At 39.9% G+C, this 21,385-nt stretch overlaps 1 protein-coding gene across 1 annotated transcript in view; it reads left to right on the top strand.

Moving 5' to 3' along the window:
* EEFSEC (eukaryotic elongation factor, selenocysteine-tRNA specific) overlaps nucleotides 1–21,385 on the top strand; it is a 124,485-nt gene that overhangs the window by 62,838 nt on the left and 40,262 nt on the right. The window contains exons 5-6 of the mRNA XM_030956557.1: nucleotides 3,304–3,945; nucleotides 18,742–18,898. Coding sequence (XP_030812417.1) covers nucleotides 3,304–3,945; nucleotides 18,742–18,898 — 799 coding nt within the window. The remainder of the gene's footprint in view (nucleotides 1–3,303; nucleotides 3,946–18,741; nucleotides 18,899–21,385) is intronic.

The raw sequence follows: 21,385 nt of genomic DNA, 5'->3' as shown, positions 1-21,385 counted from the left end.
AGTAGGCATAACACTGAGGAAAGTTTCATGGATGCCTAATTAAAAGCCAATATGTGTTCTGAGTATATGCACACAATTGTGTTTTCTAATCACATTTTTTAGTCTTAAATGTTATCTAAATTCTGTAAAAGATATTTCAGATTAATATACATAGACTGTTTCTGTAATACTTTCATTCATCTGTTTAGGTGGATAATTTCTAAAAAATAATATAAACTGGAATACTAATAATAAAGTCTTTGTGACTTCATTTAAAATAGAAAACTAGACAGATCTCTTCTGCATCTTCTGGTTCCAATTCTGTTTTGAGGAGTGACAGTACTGGAAGATTCCTTAGTTTTTACCAATTTATTGACCCCATCTATGGTTGTAGAAGAGGAAAGATTCACTGCTGGTATTGTCATATGTGAAATCACAGAAATCTTTCAAAATTGTTTGGGCTGGTACTTTTCATACTACAGATTCATTCTTGTAGTGCTTGTAATGTCTTTGAAACACTTATGTTTAGAAAATCTTGGGTTTTTAATGTTTCATTTTTCTTCTTGAAGTCCTTAAACATTACTTGTATCACCATTGATGCAACTATAATAATGATTGAAACTGGAGAGGAAGGGTTTGGGAAAGGTTTGATTCAAGCCCCTCTACTTCCAGCCTTTAAAAATACTATCTTGGAAGTCAATAGAAAGCTGGAGGTAAATGCCAAATTGTTTCTCTCCAATGTATCTCTATGGTTAGTATTGTTGAGGAGGTTTAACTAAAGGGGTAATGAATGTTTATTTGAGTACAAAAATGCTTGAAACTGAAACTACCAAGTATTTACGATGGCCTTTTAAGTCTGTTTTGACATTAGTTAATATCTTGACAAACTACTTTGGTTCAGGCATTTTTAGTGAGAGTTTTTTCTCTTACATGAACATACCTCTTGATCTCCTTTCTCATAATATTTTGTGGATTCTTCAAGAATTCACAGGCATTGATGTGGCATTTGATTTGAAAAATGTTGTAATAATAACATTATAATCTGTAACAGGGTGTTTCTTTTGGTTTTGCTTAGCAGCCAGAGGCTCAGGGAACCCAAACAATATTCATAGTGGTGAAGCTCATGGGTATTGTTATTTGTATAATTATGATTTCCAAAAAGAATACAAGATTTTTGTTGTTTTCCAGAAGGCATGTAGCTGCTTTTTCTTCTTTTTTTTTTTTTAAGAGCTTTCTGTATATTGCCTGTGACCATTTTTTGCTGACTTATTTGGAGACCTCTTTATATTTCAGTTACTGAAGGTTTTAGTTCAGCCAATAGACTTTTCAGCTGCTCTTCTTTTTTGATCTAAGTTTCTGCAATTTGTTCCCCTCTGGGTCAGGTGATATTGGGAATAGGCATAGACAGATTATATGGAGCCAAGTGAGATGTCTTCCATACAGGGCAGCAAGTTTTGTGGAAAAGGAGAATGTGAAAAACCTTATTTCGTTTCCACTTAAGCATTGCAGCTAACATGCAGAAAAAGCTGATATATTCAGTATTATTAATTACTGAGTAAATAGCTTTGTGATGAAGATAACTAAGTTGCCTAGACTGTTGTGAATTGTCCAGCCTAAATGCTGTGCTCTGAAGCTGAGTGACATCTGAGGATGAAGCCCAGCTCTGCTGAGTTCAGTCCTTTGGTTTGGAATTCTCTTCATCAGTGCTTGCATATTTTGTGTTTTTATTTTCAGGAGTTAGAAGATAAATGAGTGGGCTGGGATTAGAATATGGGCTACTAAGGGACACGGGTTGGTTGGAGATTGATTTGAGGATAGATCCAGCTGATTAAGAAAGTAAAAGCCTTAAATGCTGAGAGTTGCACAGTAGCATTTGGCGTGAACCTTTTTGATAACTGTAGAATTGATGATAAGTAAAGGGAGATGGAAGAAGAAATTATGCTGAGAGTTGAGATCTGTCCTAGCAATGTTGTTCTTCTGTACACATCCACAGTATAATCTATTGCATGTAGATAAAAGCATACTAAAAAAATTATCTCTGGAATTGAGCATTCTCATGAAGAGTTCAGTTCTTGGATCTGAGTATTGAGGTTTCAGCCCTTCAAAAATGCTGTGTATAACTTTACTGTACTAAGGACTCTTGTCCAAGTACATAACATTTATTTAGGAGATAATTTTTTTTATTGCCAAAGATATCATTTCGGTATTAAAAGCTATCTGATGTCGGGACTTGAAGCAGAGGGGTTACCTATAGAAGCATCTAGCATTTGTAGGAATGCAACAGGTGGCACCATAAACATATTACCAGAAAAACTTTTGGTTACATTCAACTTGAGGGGGTGGGGGTGCTTATTAAGGGTGAAGGTTTGCTGAACTGAAAAGGAAAAAAACAAAAATGAATCAATGAATCCTTGTTAAACTAAACCAGTTTAGTCTGATCAAGCTGAGCCTAGACTGATCTTTAAAAGTTTATTTCATTCTTCTCCTCTCCTTGAAATAAGTAATACAGAGTAAGCTCATTAAGGCCAAAAGTTGATAGCATCTGGGAAATTTTAGTAAAAGTAGTGATTGGTGTTTCACTTCTCCTATGATATTCCTGAGATATGGAGCCCCACCTTTTAGTGGCAGCAATGCTAGCTGTATGTTCATGAACATTCAAATCTTCCTAAGAAAGGTGTGAGGATTTTCTTTTTTAGTCTATGGAATACTACAGACCAGGAATGGGTGGGCTTTTGTATTACTGATTATTTTGTAGTGCTGGTTCATGAGTTCATTGTGCTTGGTGCTGTGCAAATATAAATTTTTTTTTGCTCTGCACATTTTACAGTTTATTCAACCATGTCAAAGTGTGTGAAAGGATTTTCCTGGAAGGGGTGGGAAAGCAGACACATAGGTGCATGAATGGGTGTTGTAGTGCTAAACTTTTGATGCTGCAGATGCTCAAGGGAGTATTTTTAAGCTATTCCACAGTGTGGGTATATCTGATTATTTGCAGATAGTATTGTGGGTACTGCAGCACAGATGATGTAAATATCAACAGTTGGGGTCATGATAATCTTCATTCTCATGAACAGAAGAAGAATAAGCTAGGGGGCTCAAATATGTGGTAATTTTAAGTGACGGAGTTCTCAGACTATTGGCCTTCTACTTTTTGAGTTGTGGACTCTTCTAGAAGGTCAGTTGCCTTGCAAGACAGCAGGGTGTCATGTGTGGCTGATACATAACAGTATAAGCAGATAACATGTGACATGAGCATCTGAGTGCTTATGATGCACTCGTGTGCAATTAATTGTTTCATTCTTTTTGTTCCCCTTTCATCCATAGGTGACAAAGAAGGTCAAGTCCATGCAGATGTTCCATACTCCTGTGACTTATGCAATGCAGGGTGACAGAGTGGGTGTCTGTGTGACCCAGTTTGATCCCAAGCTGCTGGAACGAGGCCTGATTTGCACCCCAGATTCACTTCACACCATCCACGCTGCCATCATTTCCCTGAAGAAAATTCAGTATTTCCGAGGAGCTCTTCAGACTAAGGCCAAATTCCACATCACAGTCGGTCATGAGACAGTTATGGGAAGAGTGATGTTTTTCAGTCCAGCCCCTGCCAACTTCAATGAACAAATTCAAGAAAATGTGTTTGATTTTGAAAAAGATTATCTTTATCAAGAGCAATATTTGTCCAAGGACTCAGTTTCTTCAGAGGAGAACAAAGAAAATGACCAGGCAGGAGAAGTCCAGCTCCCAAAACAACAGTGGGCTTTGCTGGAGTTTGAAAAACCAGTCACTTGTCCTAAACTGTGCCTTGTGATTGGCTCTAAGCTGGATACAGATATTCATGCCAATACCTGCAGGCTGGCATTCCATGGGGTGCTGCTCCAAGGCATGGAAGACAAGAACTACACAGAGACTTTCCTTCCAAAGCTGAAAGTGTACAAACAGAAGCACAAAGAAGGACAGGTGGAAAGGGTAAGCTGTCTCTCTGTGCTATATATGGGAACTGGAAATATTTGTCCTGTGTATGATGGTGGACTGCAGAATTGTCACTGCTATGTTCCAGAGCACTTACGCAGATTTTTCTAATGTTTGTATTACATCTGGTCTGCTTGCAAGCAGAAATCACTGTTTAAAGTGACTGGATTTATTCAGTGTAATCCAGTGGTGAGTAATGTGGTGCTGGTTTTGCACTGATCCTTTCAGAGTCTGATCAGTGTGTTCCTCCCAGAGAGTGGCTTTGTGCACCTTCCTAAGTGACAAAACTTCCAGGTTTCTATTGATGTATTTTACACAATCTGCAGTACATTGAAAATGTAAAGACAGTGGAAAACAAAGTAGCATTTGGTTAAATAACACAAATAACACAAGTAATTATTTTTTGGTATCTTTACTTTTTAGCAAATAAGAGCATTTATTTTAGTAGGCAAAAAGAAATTTCCTACAGGGTGCCTTACACTAGTGAGAACATGTTGAAGTTGGAATCAGATTCATGACATGGACAACTCCAGCCATGCCCAATGCATGTTATTTCTATGTCATACAGATAATAATAATTATCATCATATCTCTTATAGGGTTTGTATTTGACCCATCTCAGTGTAGCAGAAAACAGAGATGCTTTCGGCAGGAGTTAGAGCTACAGTGCAAATAAAAGGGGATTTGTTTGTACTCTGCCGTTGGAATTGGAGAGATGCACTGTCTGTAGTGGTTGGTGTTACATTGCTGGCATAGGTTTGCCCTTGGTGCTGGTTACCCTTCAGTCAGCAGTGGAGAATCACTTGTTGCTACATTGCGCAGTGGAATTTTTCATGAGGAATGGTTTAGGTGGAGATGTGCAATGTATAAGTAACTTAATTGTTTGCATCAACTCTGTTCATTAAGGGGTAAACTTCAGCATTTGTTTACTCCATGTATTGGTGTGATAGATAATCTATTAAATATTGGGTAAAAAACTCTTTTAATTTTGATTTTCCTACTCTTTTAATTTTGATTTTCCTAACTCAAAACTTCATTGTTTGAACAAAATGTTTAGCATTCTTCTTTTCAAAATTCCTTAAAGCTGAGTTGAGGATTGCATAATATCTCTCCTTAATTTGCTATAGGAGACTAAACACTTGGCATATGATACTGTGTTTGCCATGTATAATGCAGACTCCTTGAATATTGTTTGTTTGCTTTACTAATTTAATTGTAGGAAGATGCCTACTATGGCATGATTAGTGAGGTTCTTCAAAATGCCTCACTAAATTAATTGATCAAATAGCTAATTCGTATTTCTTCCCTTTTTTTCCTGAGGTTTCTATTGAATTTTTAGCTCTTAAAAAAAAAAAAAAAGAAAATATGAGTTTCTCCTTTGAATTTTTACTTCTGATTTTGGAAGCCTTTTATTTCAAAGGAATGACAGACCTATGGCATTGTGTTGATTTTTTGAATGCCAGTTTTGTCACTAGAAAAGGAGGTAGTTAGGAGGGGGATGTCTGTAGCTTTCTGAATTTTTATCTTTGTTTATATGAATTATCTGAAACACCCAAAACCCATAGTCACTCTTCCCAATTTTGGTAGCAGGTGTGTTGTCTCCTTTGTTTGAGATGTCCAGCTGCCTTTCTCTCTGGCTGATGGAGACACTGAATTAGAACCAGGAATCCAAAGTGCTCTGGACTCTAAGCTGCAGAGAAGCTCTAGACCAAATATGTCAGTCTGTCATTCCTCTGGCACTCAGGAGCTTTCTGAACTCATGAAACTTTTGCCTTTATCTTGGCTAAAGATTGATGCACTTGTGCATGGCCCATGCTGCCAGGATCCAGTGAGAGCTGGCTTGCAATAACAATGGGCATGGAAGTTTGTGTGAGCCATGGAAACAGGTGCCTTTCTCTCACTGAGGTAAACTGGTCTCACATTCTTTATTTTTGTTCTCAGTACCTGGCACTTAAAAACTTGCAGAGTACCAAGTGTGTGAGTTGTCTGTTGGGGTCGACAGTTTGCTGTTAGCCCTGGTCATACAATTTTGATTGTTTTTATTTAGTGTTGTGTTCAAGCTGTGTGCTGGTTTATATATTCTGCTCTAGACTTTACTGTGTAAATAATGGTATAATGCTAATCAATTACTCATACTTTGGTTTTTGTTTGGGCCAGAAAATAAAGAACATGCTTTATTTAATATTTGACCAACAGAATAATTTATTAGGCTATGTTAGTGAACTATTTTATCCTGTGCCTTTTAACATGTAGATCAGGGAGGTTTATTGTTTTATCCTGCCTCTGTACCACAGTGTGCCCTATATATTTGCCTTGGTCACTGTGTGTGTGATGCTAACTGGTCCTGTGAAGGGACAATTGCCATCACAGCTTTGTACCCACATTCTGCCTCCTGTGATAGATATTGCACATACTTGGAGCTGGCATTTTCCCTGATGCATGCTGAAGGGATCATGGAGCAAACACTGTAGGAAAGGCTCATGGTGTAAAGTCCCAGGAGTGCTCAGGGACTTGGAAGGGTTGGTGGGAAGAGGATTGTGCCAGGTATAAAGGGGCTGCTGGGGAAGTGCTTAGAGCCGAGGTAGCTGCTGGCTGAGTCTGTGCTTTGCAGAGCACAGCAGCAGGAACAATTGGGTGGTACAGAGACTTATTTTAGTACACAAAGTCACCAGCTAATAGAAAACTTGAATCAGCTGGTCCCACCCTGCTGCTGATGGATGGCTGGAGATTAGGATCGCTGAATTTAGGGTGTCTGTTCTTGGCACTGGTACAGGAAAATTTCTTTCTCTGTTGAGCAAGGAAGCTCCCCCCTCCTCACTTTCCCTAGGGAGGCATAAAATAATAATAATAATTAAAAAATACATGTTACCTTCACAAGAAGTGAACTTTTTCCTTCAGAGAATACTGCTGGGGAAAATTAGCTTCATAGCTTCCTGAAAGGCTGGGAGAGAGGGAGGCAGGGCCATGTAAGGTCCCTCCTCGGGTTCACCATAGAAACGTGCTTCCAAACTGGGATGCAGGGGAATTCAATAGTGCCCATTTGTAAAACATTGCTGCTAATCTGATGTGGGGTCTCCCAAGCCCCCCTGCTTGCTGCTGGAATTAAAATAAATTCCCTGCAGTTTAACTACCAGTTTACCCAGGAGAAATCAGGCATTTATGGTTTGGCTTTTTGTTCCTATTCTGATTACTTTCAGAGCACTGATGGAATAGTGAGAACTGTAAATTCATTAAATTTCAGCATCACAGTATTTTTCTTTCTGCCCCTTGTGTGTGGCACCCCTCTGCACTGTAAGGTTTATTTTTTAAAATAAAACAAGAATATTTATTCTCCAACATTTTTTGTCTCTCTACAAGAAAGTGTGACATTTTTCTTGGTTCACATAGAAATGAAATCCATGGAAAATAATGGCATTTACTACACAGTATTTTTAAAAAAATCATACTTAAGCTAGCAAACAGTCTTTGAGGAGTACAGTTTACTGAAATTTCATGCCTGAGCTTCCTGTTTTTTCTCATCTGCTGAAGTGGTGGAAAATGTTCTACAAAAATTCAAGTACCCTGTCATTGCATTTTTTACTGCTCACTTTTCCCTTTTGGTATTGTCTCTAATGCCAAGATTGAGTGGAGCTCTGGGAGAGAAAGAACCACCCTTGACTACTGTTGCTCATCAAAATCTTTGTATTTACTTGTCTGCAGTGCATCCTTGTTTATTCATCTACTGATTTTTTGGAGGGGGGGAAGCAGAATAAAGGGGAATATGTATTACTGTGATCTATGACAAACTACTATATGAGAAGTTAGTGCTGTCTGAGGTGCAGCTTAGTCTATGAAATTGAGGCACTGGGATTGCCTGTTGGTTATGAAAATGTTGCATGGTTCTACTGCAGTAATGGTTTTTATCTGGTATTATACCATTTGATATTCCTGAGCTGTTATGAAAATGTGTGAATGCTCTATTTCACTTTAGACCACGAGGGGTTTTTTATGCGTAAGTATGGTGAGTTTTAAGGAAAATCTAAATATTTCATCAGAACTAAGATGACAGTGGTAGAGGTTCATATTTGCTTAACCTCATGGTTTCAAAAATAGTGTGAAATGCTAGTCCAGCTTTCTCTTGCAGAGAGGACTGGAGAGAGGGAGAACTTCAGTGGGAGGAAGTTTCTGTCTAGAGCATCTTTCGGGTGTGGTTATGTGGAGGCAGAGACTGTCGCCCTCTGGATGTTTTATTTTTGCAAACCCTTGGCTGCCTGACAAATGTGCTCTCAATAGGAAAAAGCTAGGCTGGCAACAAGTGGCTTGTACTGATAAAAAGGTAAAAGAGAGTGCTATTGTGAACACCAGTGCAGCTCTAAGGAGTGTGATGTGGAAATCTTGGTGGAAAAGGGCAAATGAGTGAGAAGGAGGTTTTGTCCCTCTGATTTGGCATTCAGTGCTGGCACTGCTTGCTGCAGTGGAGCAGGTCAGCTGTTCCTGGAAACAAATTACAAAGCTAAGCAGCAGCTCTTGTCCTTGGTCTTGTGCTTCTAGAGACAGTGTTCAGCTCTTCACAGTTCTGTGGGCAAAGAGACTTGTATTAATCCTAACATCATCTCTGAAATACCTTCTTTGAATTTAACCTCTATGCAGCCTTGCAGGTTAATTCTAGTCTGACTCATGAAGCACTTACTCAGTTCCTGGAATAAATCCTTTATATTTGTCACATTATTTGCTCTTTGGCTTCCACGAACGTACAGGTTGAGTGCAGAGAGTTTCAACTGAAAGGTGAACTGTAGGAGTGCATCATGCTTTCCTGCATGACTCAGATATTCTGCCTGTTTTGAAAATGTTTGCATGAGCAGGATTTATCTTAGAATGGTTGCCACAGAGTCCTATTGTCATGGGTACTCGTAAATCCAAAGCTCTGTGACAGAAACAAAAGGAGGAGGAAAAGTCTGTCTTGCAGTGTGAGCTGCACCTTCTGCACTTTCAGGCTTGTGTAGTGAAAAATATACATGTGCTGGCTGGAATGGTTTCCCATTTTAAGTGTAGAAGAATGCTTTCCTGTCATAATGGGCTTGTCCTTTATAAGAATACTTTATCAGTTAGAAGAATTAGTTCCCTCTATTTTGAAGTTTTTAATGTATCTTTCTCATGATTTGCCTTGCTCTTTGGGCTTTACTTGGTGGTAATCATGGTGCATGATGTCCTGGTTTCGTTCATCCCACTTTGTTCACAGGTTTTGTGGGTTGCTGGATGGTGAATTTTCTTGTACTCATTCTCCTGGGGGCTGAGGCCATCATGTAGCCAGCATGCTTTGTTTTTAGGGATGCCTGTTGCTTAATAACAACATGTTACTAATTGTTTGCATATTGGTGTGGTCTAAGTGTCCCCAAGGAGAAACACATTGTTGCAAGAGCAATAAGTGAAAGCAGGGTGAGTTATCAAGATCTTTATCAGCTCATCTCTTCTGAAGCCTGAATGGAAGAGAGAAAGCTTATCTTTCAGCATCTTTTAAAAGTGTTGGGCTCTTTCCACTTCTTCCAGCAGGATAGGAAGAGCTTTGTCAGAGCAAGTAGATTACCTGAGTGGTCAAAGGGAAGGTCTTTGTCACCATCACTTCACAGATCCTTCTGGTCTTTCAGAAGAAGGATGGGATATTGTGGAGATGAGTGCCAGTAAGCAACTACAGGAACTGTGAGGAAATTGTATTAAATTTGTTGATGACCAGGAATGACCTAGACTGTCCCTTGGGGAACTAGACATTTTCAAAAGCAGCAGTTTTGAAAATGGTGGGTTTTTAAAAACTATGAGCAATATTTGAGTGGGAACAGCACATTTAGTTACTGAGCACATGACAGGTTTGCAGTAGCCACACGCTTAACCACACTGCTGAAGGAGTGTGCAAAGGAGGAGAAATGGACTTGCCCATGAGTGAATAGGAACATGTGATGTGATTCATTTAAGGGATGAGACCAGTTCTGTGGTGGAGACCTTTGCTTGGGGAGGCAGTAGGTTACTATAGGAGTAACCTATAGTAACCTATTCTTGTCTGGAAAGATTCCTGGGTAGTGGATCATTTATAAACAACACTGGTATTTTTTTCACTTAATCCTTTGTAGGTATCCATAATACCAGAATTTGTTTCAGAGTTGTGCCTCTAGACTGTTTTCAAAGTACATGTGACAGAAATACTGTCCCTTAAATTTTCTGTTGAGTGATTGCATGGTGCTGCTATGAATGAAGATAATTAAAATTTAGCACCTTGGATAGTTAGACTCTTCCATCTAACTTATTTCTAGGTACAGCATGTTTCATTGTCTTACTAGGGCTAATGTTTCATCTGCAGTGACAGTGCAATGCCAGGGGCATAGCAAGTAAAACCCTGCAACAGCCAGGTGCTCTCTGGGTGACTGAGGTGGGGTTTGCAGACTGATAGGGGCACCCTGTGAGTAACAAGGCCACTCTGAAATCTGATGGAGCGCTGCCTGCATGTACAAGCAGTGACCTGGGCTGTCTGCAGAGCCCTCTGTGACTCCAGCTGGGAGAAGTGGTGGATGTCACTCCATCATCTACTGTAAACATGCAGACGCCACAATTACTATTTTTCCTGCTTTGAAGTCTGAACATGAGTTTGTTTGGTTCTGCTTGGCTGCTGATGGTATGCTAAATACAGTAATAATACAGAGATGAAGGCAATCAGGTGAATAAAAGTGCACAGCACATTTACTAGTTAAAATGCACTGTTAAATAGGAATAGAAAAGATGCATTTATTTATTGGCTCTTGTTTGGTTTTTCAGTAAAAGAGTTTGAGAAGCATAGGGGGGTAAGGGAGAGGAGAGGGCTTACTGCCCATTAAACAGAAATACCATTTCTGCTAAACTGTGCTGGGAAAAGGATAGTGATACTTCCCAACTCAGCCTATGGATTAACACAGTACAATAAATTTGTCATAAAAGTGTACCAGGTAAGTTGCAGAATCTGCCTTCTTAGCCATAAAAAAAAAAGTTTTGTTCACTCACCAGCAAAAGAATGGCTTACTCCACGTGACTGGGTAGTAGAATTTTGCAAGGTTTGAGTAACACCTATGGTTATTATTTACATTATTAAATTTAAAATGCAGACATGCTTTTGAGTCTTGCAAGTGTGTGGACAGCTGGTCTTGATTTTTCTGAGGTTGTGTAACAGTCACCTGTGGGGGAATCAGTTTGTCAGCAAGGCAACCAATACACCATTTTATTTATTGGATACAAAAATAAATTAAGAATGTTGCTTAGGTTGCAAAATGAAGAACTTGAAAGTTAGGAAATACCAGATTTACAGTTGCTTATGCAACATTAATTCTGCTCCCCTGTGCCTCTACCCTGTGCACTTAATAAGGCAAGGTTCCTCTGAAATTTTTTTGGATGTGGTCATGTTAAGACTATATCATGGAGCATATCAAAGAGGAGCAGGGATAAGATTGTATGGACATCTGGCATTTCTTAACTTCTTAAGTGCCCAATTCTGCAACTTACTTTCATATAAAACCTAAGTTATTTAATTTCCTAGGTATTTTTAAAGTCAAAAGATGAAGTAAAATTAAACCTCCATATTGCTGAAGCATGGCTGTCCCTTTACTGTGCACCTTCACTGGAGCTGCAGTTGTAAACATCCAGTGTAGCACAGGCTTGTGTGGCTTGGTAGCACAAACCTTGTCAGCCAAATGGCAGGAGGAGGCTGTTACCTGCTGGAGGAGGTGGCTTTGGGCAGCAGATCCCACTCTGGAGCTGGAGATCCTCAGGGGAGGGGACAGACTCAGGGCATTGGAATGTATTGAGAGGGGAATGCAAGTCTGTCAGAGACAGTTCTCTTCTTCCTTAGCAGCAGTTGCTTCAGGCAGCTCTTTCCAGGCCTGTCCTCTCATTGTTGCCTCCTTCCAATGTGGATTCTGTAAGCCTCTGCTCTTCATTCCCCCCTGCCCTCCTCAAGCTATTTGTGGGCAGTTTCCTTTAGACATTTAACTTACTGTGGCTATGTCTGACCTCTTGCTATGTGCCAGGTCTGTGCACTGTTCCAAATGAAACTTGCCATGTCCCACTGATGTCTCTTTTTGGATATTTAGGATTTAAGAACCTGAGATCACCGAAATTAAAAATACTTTTTTAAAAGTTAAGACATTTCCTGTGTGTTTTTAAGTCATGGAGGTACCACCAGCATCCTTCCTGGCTGCTCAGAACCTTCTTCAGGAAGAGGAGACATCTTCAGCTTGGCATGCTTACAGAGCCAGGTCAAGACCTGTACATACCATCTTGTCTAGAGAACAGCTTGTGGTTTGGTTTTTATTCTTGGATAGTAAGGAGCACAGGGTTTTTAATCTGTGCAGCAAGCCAGAGCTGGCTGCTCTGGAGATGGATGGTGTAGGATGTAGTAACAGTCTCGAGCCTCCACTTTCCCATATCTGTTAATGTTGCGTTTTCCACATAATGGGAATGCAGCATAGATTAATAAAAAAATGAAATCATGACACGAACCAGCTTCTTCTCACTTGGTAAAACTAATGTTTTCATTCAGACCATGTCAGGAATTCAGTGCCTGTGTTTGTTTTGGGATTCAACCCTGCTAAGCTTTGAACAGAGATGAAGAAAACTTGCACTGTAAAGGTGCATAATGAATGAACAGTGCCCTGTTGAAACCCTGTATGTGACTGGAGAATGCTGTTGGGGAGGTGTAGAGCTTTTAGAACCTAGAGCAGTCTGGTTGTGCACCTCTCACTCATTGTCCTGATTCAGTACTTAGTGCTCCTTTTTTTTTGCTGCCATGCAATGTTTTACCAGGGGTGGCACAATGCTCAGCAAAGAGAAGGGCATTTTATGGGCTTGTTAAATGTTCCCAAACTCAACTGTCCCTTTACTCAGAAAGGGAGAGAAAAGAAAATGTTTTTTTGATATAAGAAACATAGGCTGGTGAGAGATGGGACAAACATCTGAAAACCAAGTTAATGGATATGTGGAGATGTTAATGTGATGGCTTCCATTAAAACAGCAGTAATGAGATGTGAAGCTGAAGGCTTCTAGTGCTGGAGGGAGTTGCAGAAAGAAAAGTCTTTATGTTGCTGTAATTAAGGGCATGAGGAAAAGCTGTGAGTGACCAAATAATTCTTTTTGTCCCAAGTTGTTCAGCTAGTTCTCAGTAACCAGCTATAAACTAGAAGTTTTTGTAGAGTCAGAAAAGCTGGAAACTTGATCATTGGTGCAATCCTCTCACTTCCTTTCTCCTTCACCCTTTTTGTGGCCTCATGTACCATCATTTTCTCAATGCATGAAACCTTGTTTTAAAAGAGAACAGGAATTTGCAGGCTCAAAAATATTCCCATTTCTGACACAGAAATGGAAAGTGCTTGAAACTGTTTTCTAGAAATAAATGAGCTGTCACTGATCATGATGAAGATGTCTCAAGTGTACTTTTTCTGACGTACAAAAAAGTAATAAAAATGCTTTGTATTTTCAGTATTAGTCACAGGTTCTTTTTGTTCTGTTTTTCTCTCCTGTTGTTTTTCTGCTTTAGTTCCAATGAACCTTTTATGAGTTTGCTCAGAATAATCCTCGGGCCTTTAAAAGAATTTCTTTTTAAACTCATGTAACTTTTTATTAAATCAGAAAAGGTTATTCCTTCTCTTTCTCAGTATCTTTTCTAGTATTTAATATTCAGTGCTTTTACTTTGTCTTAAGCCTTTCCTGATTTCCCTCTCATACTGGCACCACTTTGTTTCCTCATGTGTTTCTGTTCTGATCCACTTTTTTTTTCCATACAGATACATTAAGAGATGAGAGTTATTTGCTCTCAAAATATGTGTGATGGATTGTTTGAGAGAGTGTTCAGGTGACAGTCATTTCTGAATGAACCTAAAAAGGAGGGTTGTTTAACAGGCTGGACAGCAGAACTTGCTGTCCTGCTCAAAGGGGCATCCTGGAGTTGTTTTTCCTTGGAATTAATACTGTGGTTTGCACTGAATTCCAACATATAACATGAACTGTGGTTTTGCAAACAGTCTAAGGCAGGGTAAGTACTGAAGAGATGAGGAGTGCAAGTTGGCTATTTTTTTATGCTAACTTCTTGGTTTCAGCACAAGGGTTAATGTGCCAGAGATGCACATACTTCACCTACGGTTATAAAGCACTGTTTACTTTTTTTTTTTGTGCAAACACAAAAGCCAAGTGGGAAGGGATATTTCATAAACTCAGTGCTATTGTGTCCTCTGGTCTAAGCCATAAAACAAGAGTAACAGAGACATTCCCTTTGAACTTGAAATCCTTTTCTAAGCTGCTGATCTAACCTAAGTGAGAGGGGGAGGCTATACCAGCCAGAAAATTTCTCTTCTGGGTATTTTTTCCATCCTGCCCCTTTTCTTTTTTAAACGTCCTTAAGTGAGTTTGATACTGCACCTCTGCCCATAAATTTAAAAAAATATTATCGTAATGTAGGTCAGTGAACTGAAACGCCACTGTACACCATGGGGGATTAAAGTCAGAGAGGCAGCCCTCTCCCACTCCTACTAGGTCATATGACAATATAAACAAGAAATGCAAGGAGCCTTCAGCTTTTTCTTGCCCTAATCCTTTGTTTATGCAGCACTTAAACTGACTTTTGGGGTCGTCTCTGTCTGGCATTAAAGCCCCTAAAGCTTTTTGAAGTTTCCCTGAAGTTAATAAAATTAGTCTGCCCTCATTGCTAGGCCCCTTGCTGCTGCTTCAGAGCAGACTGCGGATCCCTTACTGTCTTTGTGGCGTTTGGCTTTGTAAGTTCATAATATTTTATACCAAAAGAAAGAGTGTTTGAGAGAAAAGCAGAAAGCTCTCCTGAAAGGCTGTTCAGCTAATAGGCAAAGTGATTGCCATTGTAGATGTTCTGAGAACTCAAAGGGGATTAACTTAAAATCCCGCGATTGGAGGTAAATTGCTGGTAAAGTAATTGGAAGTGTTGAGTTTCAGTTAGAGAGAGCAACATGCATTTCTTTCCCTTTTTACAAAGCAAAGCTAAACCAAAAATAGAATTTTTCTTTTTCTTTTATTATTTTCTAATGCAATCTTAAAGTTGAGAAAATGAGCTTTCCTTCATAGCAATTCTCTGCTACACTCATTTATTTTAATGCAAAGACTGATCCAGTTATCTTAGTTCCTGTTAGGACAGGCATTCTCTAGTTATTTTGTCAGGGATGAACTGGTGATAGGCTCACAGAAGGGCATGGATGGCACAGGATGGGGTGTGTAGTATTTAGTGGGTGAGACAGATACTTTGAGTCATAGAGGTTTTATTCCAAACAGCCAGTCAGGCAAGTCACTGATCAGTTATTATCTCAGCACCACTAAAATGGTTTTGTTTCTAATGGCCTGTAGAGATGCCCAAGGAATCATGGTGATACCTACAGAACATATTCATTGGTTAAAGGAGGGATTTTTTTTTTTTAAACAAGTTGAGTTAAGAACTGGCTGGATGGCTGAGCCTAGAGAGTGGTGGTGAATGGTGCTGCATCCAGCTGGCAGCCAGGGACCAGTGGTGCCCCTCAGGGATCTGTGCAGTTCTGTTTAATGTTTTCATTGATGACATGGATGAGGGGATCGAGCCTATCATTGGTAAATTTGCAGATGACTCTAGGCTGGCAGCGTGTGTCCATCTGTTGGAAGGTAGGAGGGCTCTGCAGAGAGACCTGGAATGGTTGGATGGATGGGCAGAGTCCAGTAGGATGAAATTTAATAAGTCAAAGTGCCAAGTCCTGCATTTTGGCCACAAAACAATCAATGACTCCCTGCAATGCTCTAGGCGGGGGACGGTGTGGCTGGACAGTGCCCAGGCACAAAGGGACCTGGGGGTGCTGGTGACAGCTGACTGAACCTGAGCCAGCAGAGTGCCCTGCTGGCCAAGAAGGCCAATGGCTCCTGGCCTGTGTCAGGAACAGTGTGGCCAGCAGGAGCAGGGAGGTCATTCTGCCCCTGTGCTTGGCACTGGTGAGGCTGCACCTCGAGTGCTGTGTCCAGTTCTGGCCCCTCAGTTTGGGAAGGACCTTGGGATGCTCGATGCGCCCAGAGGAGGCAACGAGGCTGGAGAGGGGCTGGGAACACCAACCCTGGGGAACGACTGAGGGGGCTGGGGGTGCTCAGCCTGGACAAAAGGAGACTCAGATGTGACTTTATCACTCTGTACAACTTCCTGAAAGGTGGTTGCAGTTAGGTGGGATCGGTCTCTTTCTCCAGGCAGCAGCTGACAGAGGGAGAGAACACAGCTTTCTTAAGCTGCACCAAGGGAAATATAGGCTGGATATTCGGAAAAAGTTTTTTACAGAAAGGGTGGTAAAGTACTGGAGTTCTCTTCCCCAGGGTGGTGGTGGAGTCACCATCTCTGGATGTGTTTAAAAAAAGATTGAATGTGGCACTTGGTGCCATAGTTTAGCTGAGGTGTTAGGGCATGGGTTGGACTCAGTCTTAGAGGTCTCTTCCAACCCAGTGGTTCTGTGACCATGAGAGTGAAAAGAACAGTGCAGCTGGAATCCTTGGTTACTCTCCTATACTGAATGTACAAGAGCAAGACCCTAAAAAGCACCTTTCTTTATAAAAGATAAGGGTTTTTTAATTCAAAGGTTTTAAGTGAGTGTGGCATAACTAAATGCTGATAGATTTTGTTTCTGTTCTAATACTCAATTAAAGGTTATCATTGCTGGTTTACTCTAAGGTACTTGATGCCTGTAACACTTGTTCACAGAAGTCACTGGCGTTTTTTCTGACAGCTTTGCTGGGGAGGCTCTAAACTGAGCCATGCTAGCCTAGTATGATTGCTCATCCTGTAATTCCATTTTTTAATTAAAGATAGCTTTGAAGTGCTCTTGGAAAAATAAAAGATGTTTAGAAAGATGTTGGCCTTTTAAGTTGGCTTCCTGTGCCATTTGAGGGATAGCTGCAGAAATAATAGACATATTAGAGATCCTCCCTGGAGCATATTGTACCATCTGTATTTCAAACACAGAGGAAAGAAACACTAGCCAGCAGTGGACAAGATGAATGGACAGTTTTGAAAATCTTGTTTTAGGAATAAAAGATTTATAGGATGAAGCAACATTTTAATTTCTCCAGCCACTGTAACAGGAAAAAAATTTAGGTTTTGAGAATGTAAGTGCTTCCTCAGGTTGGAATTAACAGCTTCTTTTTCTTCTAGGCTAGAGAAAGAAAGGCAAGTGTGCCTGAAAGCTTATCTCCCCTCTCAACCTCCACCTATTATCAGAGTCTCTAGGAAAAGACATTTTTCATTTAAGCCAGAATGTTGCTGAGCAGTGATACTGCCATCAGTGGTTCACAAGCTCTTTTGAAGCAGTGGGAGAGGACAGACACAACAAAAACCCAAAAATGTGTCCTTTCGAGGGAAAGATGAGGAGTTTGTGCAGTGAGTGTTGTTGAGGCCTCTGAGTGTTTCTGCCTACAACTTTGACTGCACCCAGCCCAGAGCAGAGCTGCCTGTCCTGCTGTCATCTCCACGTGACAGAAGCAAGAAGGGCTCTGGGTATTTCTCATCCTGCACCTGGTCTGGGACAGGGAGAGGTCCTGCCAGTGCTCTCTAATACTGCACAGCCCTTTCAAGACTGTTTACAGCTGAGCAAGTAAGTTCTGTTTAAAATAAAACAAAAATGAAATTTCTGATGCTAGGTTTACTACCATCCTGAGATTGGCATTAAAATGGAGGCATATATATACAACAAAATAATAATAATCCTAGGGATTTGAGTCTGTATATGCATTACAGTTTATGGAGGAGGCTTCAGGGAAGGACAGTTGCTTAATAAACCAGCGATATTTTAAGTCATCAATATTTTGAGTTCATTTAAACTGAGGAAAGGGGAGTGTTCAGAACTGATTGCAATTCTTTACTGTTCTAAGTCACTTTGGTCTTTGCAACCCTTAGGTGTAGCTAAAAATGGTTCCTGAGATGTGAAGAAGAGCCGCAACTTTTACCACAAAAAATAATCTTGGAAAGATTGAAGTAATATCCCCATATTTATTCTGATAAATAAATATTCTTTCTGCATGTACAAGGTAGAGTAACTGCAGGCAGTGGGTGTACAAGGATATTCACACCTACAGGATTAGGCTCACTTGACTGCACCTTATATTTTGTAATGCCTAAGGGAGGGTTGTTTATCTTGCCTTACCCACCAACCTCACTGCCTCTTGTTCCTGATAGCTTAATTAACAATTCAACTTGGAATGGTTCTTCCCACTGGGTTACAAACCTTGAAATTAAAATTGGATACAGTGGTCATAAGGCTCTTGCTTTAACAAATCAATATGTATGTAAAGGTGAGTATTTTAAAGGCTCTGTTTAGAAGCTGTGTCATTTCTTTGCAAGTGTAGCTGTTGGAATGCAGGTCTGGAGCTAAGAGAAAGATTGTTTATGTAGATGATAATGTACTTAGCTGTAGAATAAATAATGGAATAAACTTTTTGTCAACATAGGTACTTCAATGACTTTCATGGAAAGGTTTCAAAGCAGGAAAAATATTTTAATTAACTAATCTTTATACCATGTTCTGATGTAGGTTTTATTCTTCTTATATTTTGATAAGGGAGGTAGAAGCAGAAATGTGTTAGCTCATAAAATCTTCTATGGTTTTAGACACAAATTGCCTTAAACTCAGCAGTTTAGATGACTCACCCAGAGTTTTGCTCATTTGGGAGTAAATGGTTTGTCAAAGGTGGAGTGGTAGAAGTTGCCAAATTTAGCACATAACATGGATGATTTCTTGTCACTTTAGCTTCTGGAGTTATGAATCCCTATTTTTTTGTTTGCAGGTGATGGACGATTACAGCGTGATTGGTCGTTCATTGTTTAAAAAGGAAACAAACATCCAGATTTTTGTGGGTCTGAAAGTGAAACTGTCTACAGGAGAAGATGGAATAATAGATGGTGGTTTTGGACAAAGTGGTAAATTCAAAATCCGAATTCCAGGTAGGTGTTAGCAGTTAACTAATAAGAGTCTATGTCCAGCGTATATTTCCATATTGCAAGGTGAAGTGCTACCAGTGATCTCCTGAAGTTTTGAAATCAGCTTACACCCAGTTGGAGCAGTGATCTGGTGGGGCCTGTACCTCTTCTAATTACATGATGGTGGATGTGACTTACAGTGTGAGACTGAATGTGCTGAAGCCACATCCCCTGTGTCAACAAACTCAGGTCTCAAAATGCCTTCTTGCTAAGTGGCACTAACACAGAAATCATGCTGTGCCCAGAGAGGTTTGTGGTAATCTCTCCTCTCTTAATGTAGGTATGATTTGCACCAGAGCCCTTCTGAACAAATAAAAGAAAGCAAACCTGCAATCACTTTTACCTGTGGCTGCTTATTAAATACAGTATATTGGATGCAAGTTCCTTAAATTGGCTCTGTTCTGCATGTTATTACCTAACTTGCCTTCAAGCAAAAACTGCTTGATAAATGGGGTTTTGGACATCTTGAGATTTTTTTTATTGCTTGTGTCTCCTGGTTTTATAATACTATATGTGACTGTATTTTTCATCCTTGGTGAATTACAGGAAGGATTTATGCCTCCTTAGGTTAGAGCATAGGAAATTATGGGTGCTAGAGTTTATAAGTGTCATTTATTGGGGTTTTTTTTCCTTCTTCTTTTAAGGCAGGAGAGTAGTTCTGAACCTTTTCAAAAGGCAGTAATAGGTGTAGCATTTAACTCAGATTGCAGGATAAGATTTTAAGGATACCAGGCAGTACTTTTGTATTTCTGTTTTGTCTTCAGCCCATTTGTCACTAGATAATCCCCCACCCTCTTAGGGAGATGAGCAAGATTGCTTCTGTTGAACAAGTGGAGGAAAGGAATTACAGTATTCTATGGCAGCAAACAGTCAACATAGTCATTGATCTTCAGAGAAAGGTGAAGTTTCCTGATTCCTTGCAGAAGATGGACTATCTTTCCTTTTAATTTAGTGTGATGCAGCTGCTCTAATTTTGACCCTCTGCAAGTTTCTTCTTCCTGTTACAGGATAAGAATTTCTGACTATAAAAAATATCTCGTGTTGTATCCTAGCTGTACTTCTAGTTTTGTAATCAAATGCTGGATTTTGCAAATAGGTCTGAGAGCCTAATTAGCAAACACACTTCACATATAAAGAAAAAGGTTGCATCAGATGTGTGTTTACTTCTAGTTTTCTGGTAGAGAAAAGATTGTAGGGATTCACTGAGGTACCTTTAGGTAGGTGATGAAATGATGCATAGATGATATTAGAGCTGAAAAGCTGAAAATCAAGACGGTGTCTTGATTAAAAATGCAGTTATGTAATGTTCTTAGTAACTTTTCTCTCCCTGAGGCAAAAATCTGATGAACAAAAAGAACAGGAGGAGGGCATTTACATTGCCATTTCTACTTTTTTGGAGGGTGGAAATGGTTCTTCCTGGGACAGAGAGAAGCCTTATAAGGAGTCTCTGGCACCCTCGTGGATTTAAGCAGGAACTGTAATTGTGAACCAGCAGTTACATTAAGAAAATTGTATATAGATTTAGATAATGGTATTTTGCTCTGTCCATTAAGCTAGTGGGAAGAAATGATCCCTTTCACCAAGGTGTTCATTATCTAATCTTGGTTACACTCATCAGATGTTCAACAGCAGACCTTGAAACAGAGGACCCTTTATGGTTTATTCTTTCAATGAGAAGAATATGTGGCAGAATGCTAGAATTTAATACCTCGCTAAAGTAGGCAGAATAATACAACTTAGTTTGCTTTGCTTTAGTCTGGGTCAAACTTGGGTGCTCTTGAAAGGTTGTCTGGAAAGAAAAGGCAGTAAGTTAAGTCAGGTTGAGGGTATCAAGGAATAGAAAAGAAGCACAGAATTTGAAAGACCCTAAAAACATGTCTCTTTAAGAGTTCCAGAGATTTGTGTGTAGGGGGAGGGCCATTGCTGTGATACTGCTTGAGTCAACTGCAGTTCACATTCCTTTGTTAGATCAGTGTTGCTTTTTAATGTGTCTGCACCCTGTTTGTGAGTAGGTTGTTTTGGTTTTTTTTTAATTTAACTGATCAGACTTCTCTCTCCCTTACCCCCATCCCATCCTTCATCCTTGTCTCCTCTCATACAGTCTCATATTTTTTTGGGTAGACCTTTTTTAAAATTTTTTCTAAAGTTATTTTTCTGTGATTCCTTCAGAAGTATATCAGTGAGTGGGAGGGAAGGAAAGGAAATGTTCAGGTTGAAGACTGCCTTGTACTGCCTCAGCCTGGCAGTCATCAGTCCTCTCATATTTAAAACCAGTCAACCTCTAGAACTGAGTTAGCTTGTTCAGCTAGTTGACCTGATGATAGCTGATGACTGGATCTAGAAACAAACCTCTCCATGGCAGTAAAATTTAAGGAGATGTGTCAGAGATTTGTGTCCTGACTACTAAAGGTGACAATAGACGATGGCACACCTTAGGGTGCTGCATGGTCC

This window comes from Camarhynchus parvulus, chromosome 12 (assembly GCF_901933205.1).
Source record: "Camarhynchus parvulus chromosome 12, STF_HiC, whole genome shotgun sequence".
Lineage (NCBI taxonomy): Eukaryota > Metazoa > Chordata > Aves > Passeriformes > Thraupidae > Camarhynchus > Camarhynchus parvulus.
The sequence above is the reverse complement of the archived record's forward strand: the minus strand, read 5'-3'. Positions and strand labels throughout refer to the sequence as shown.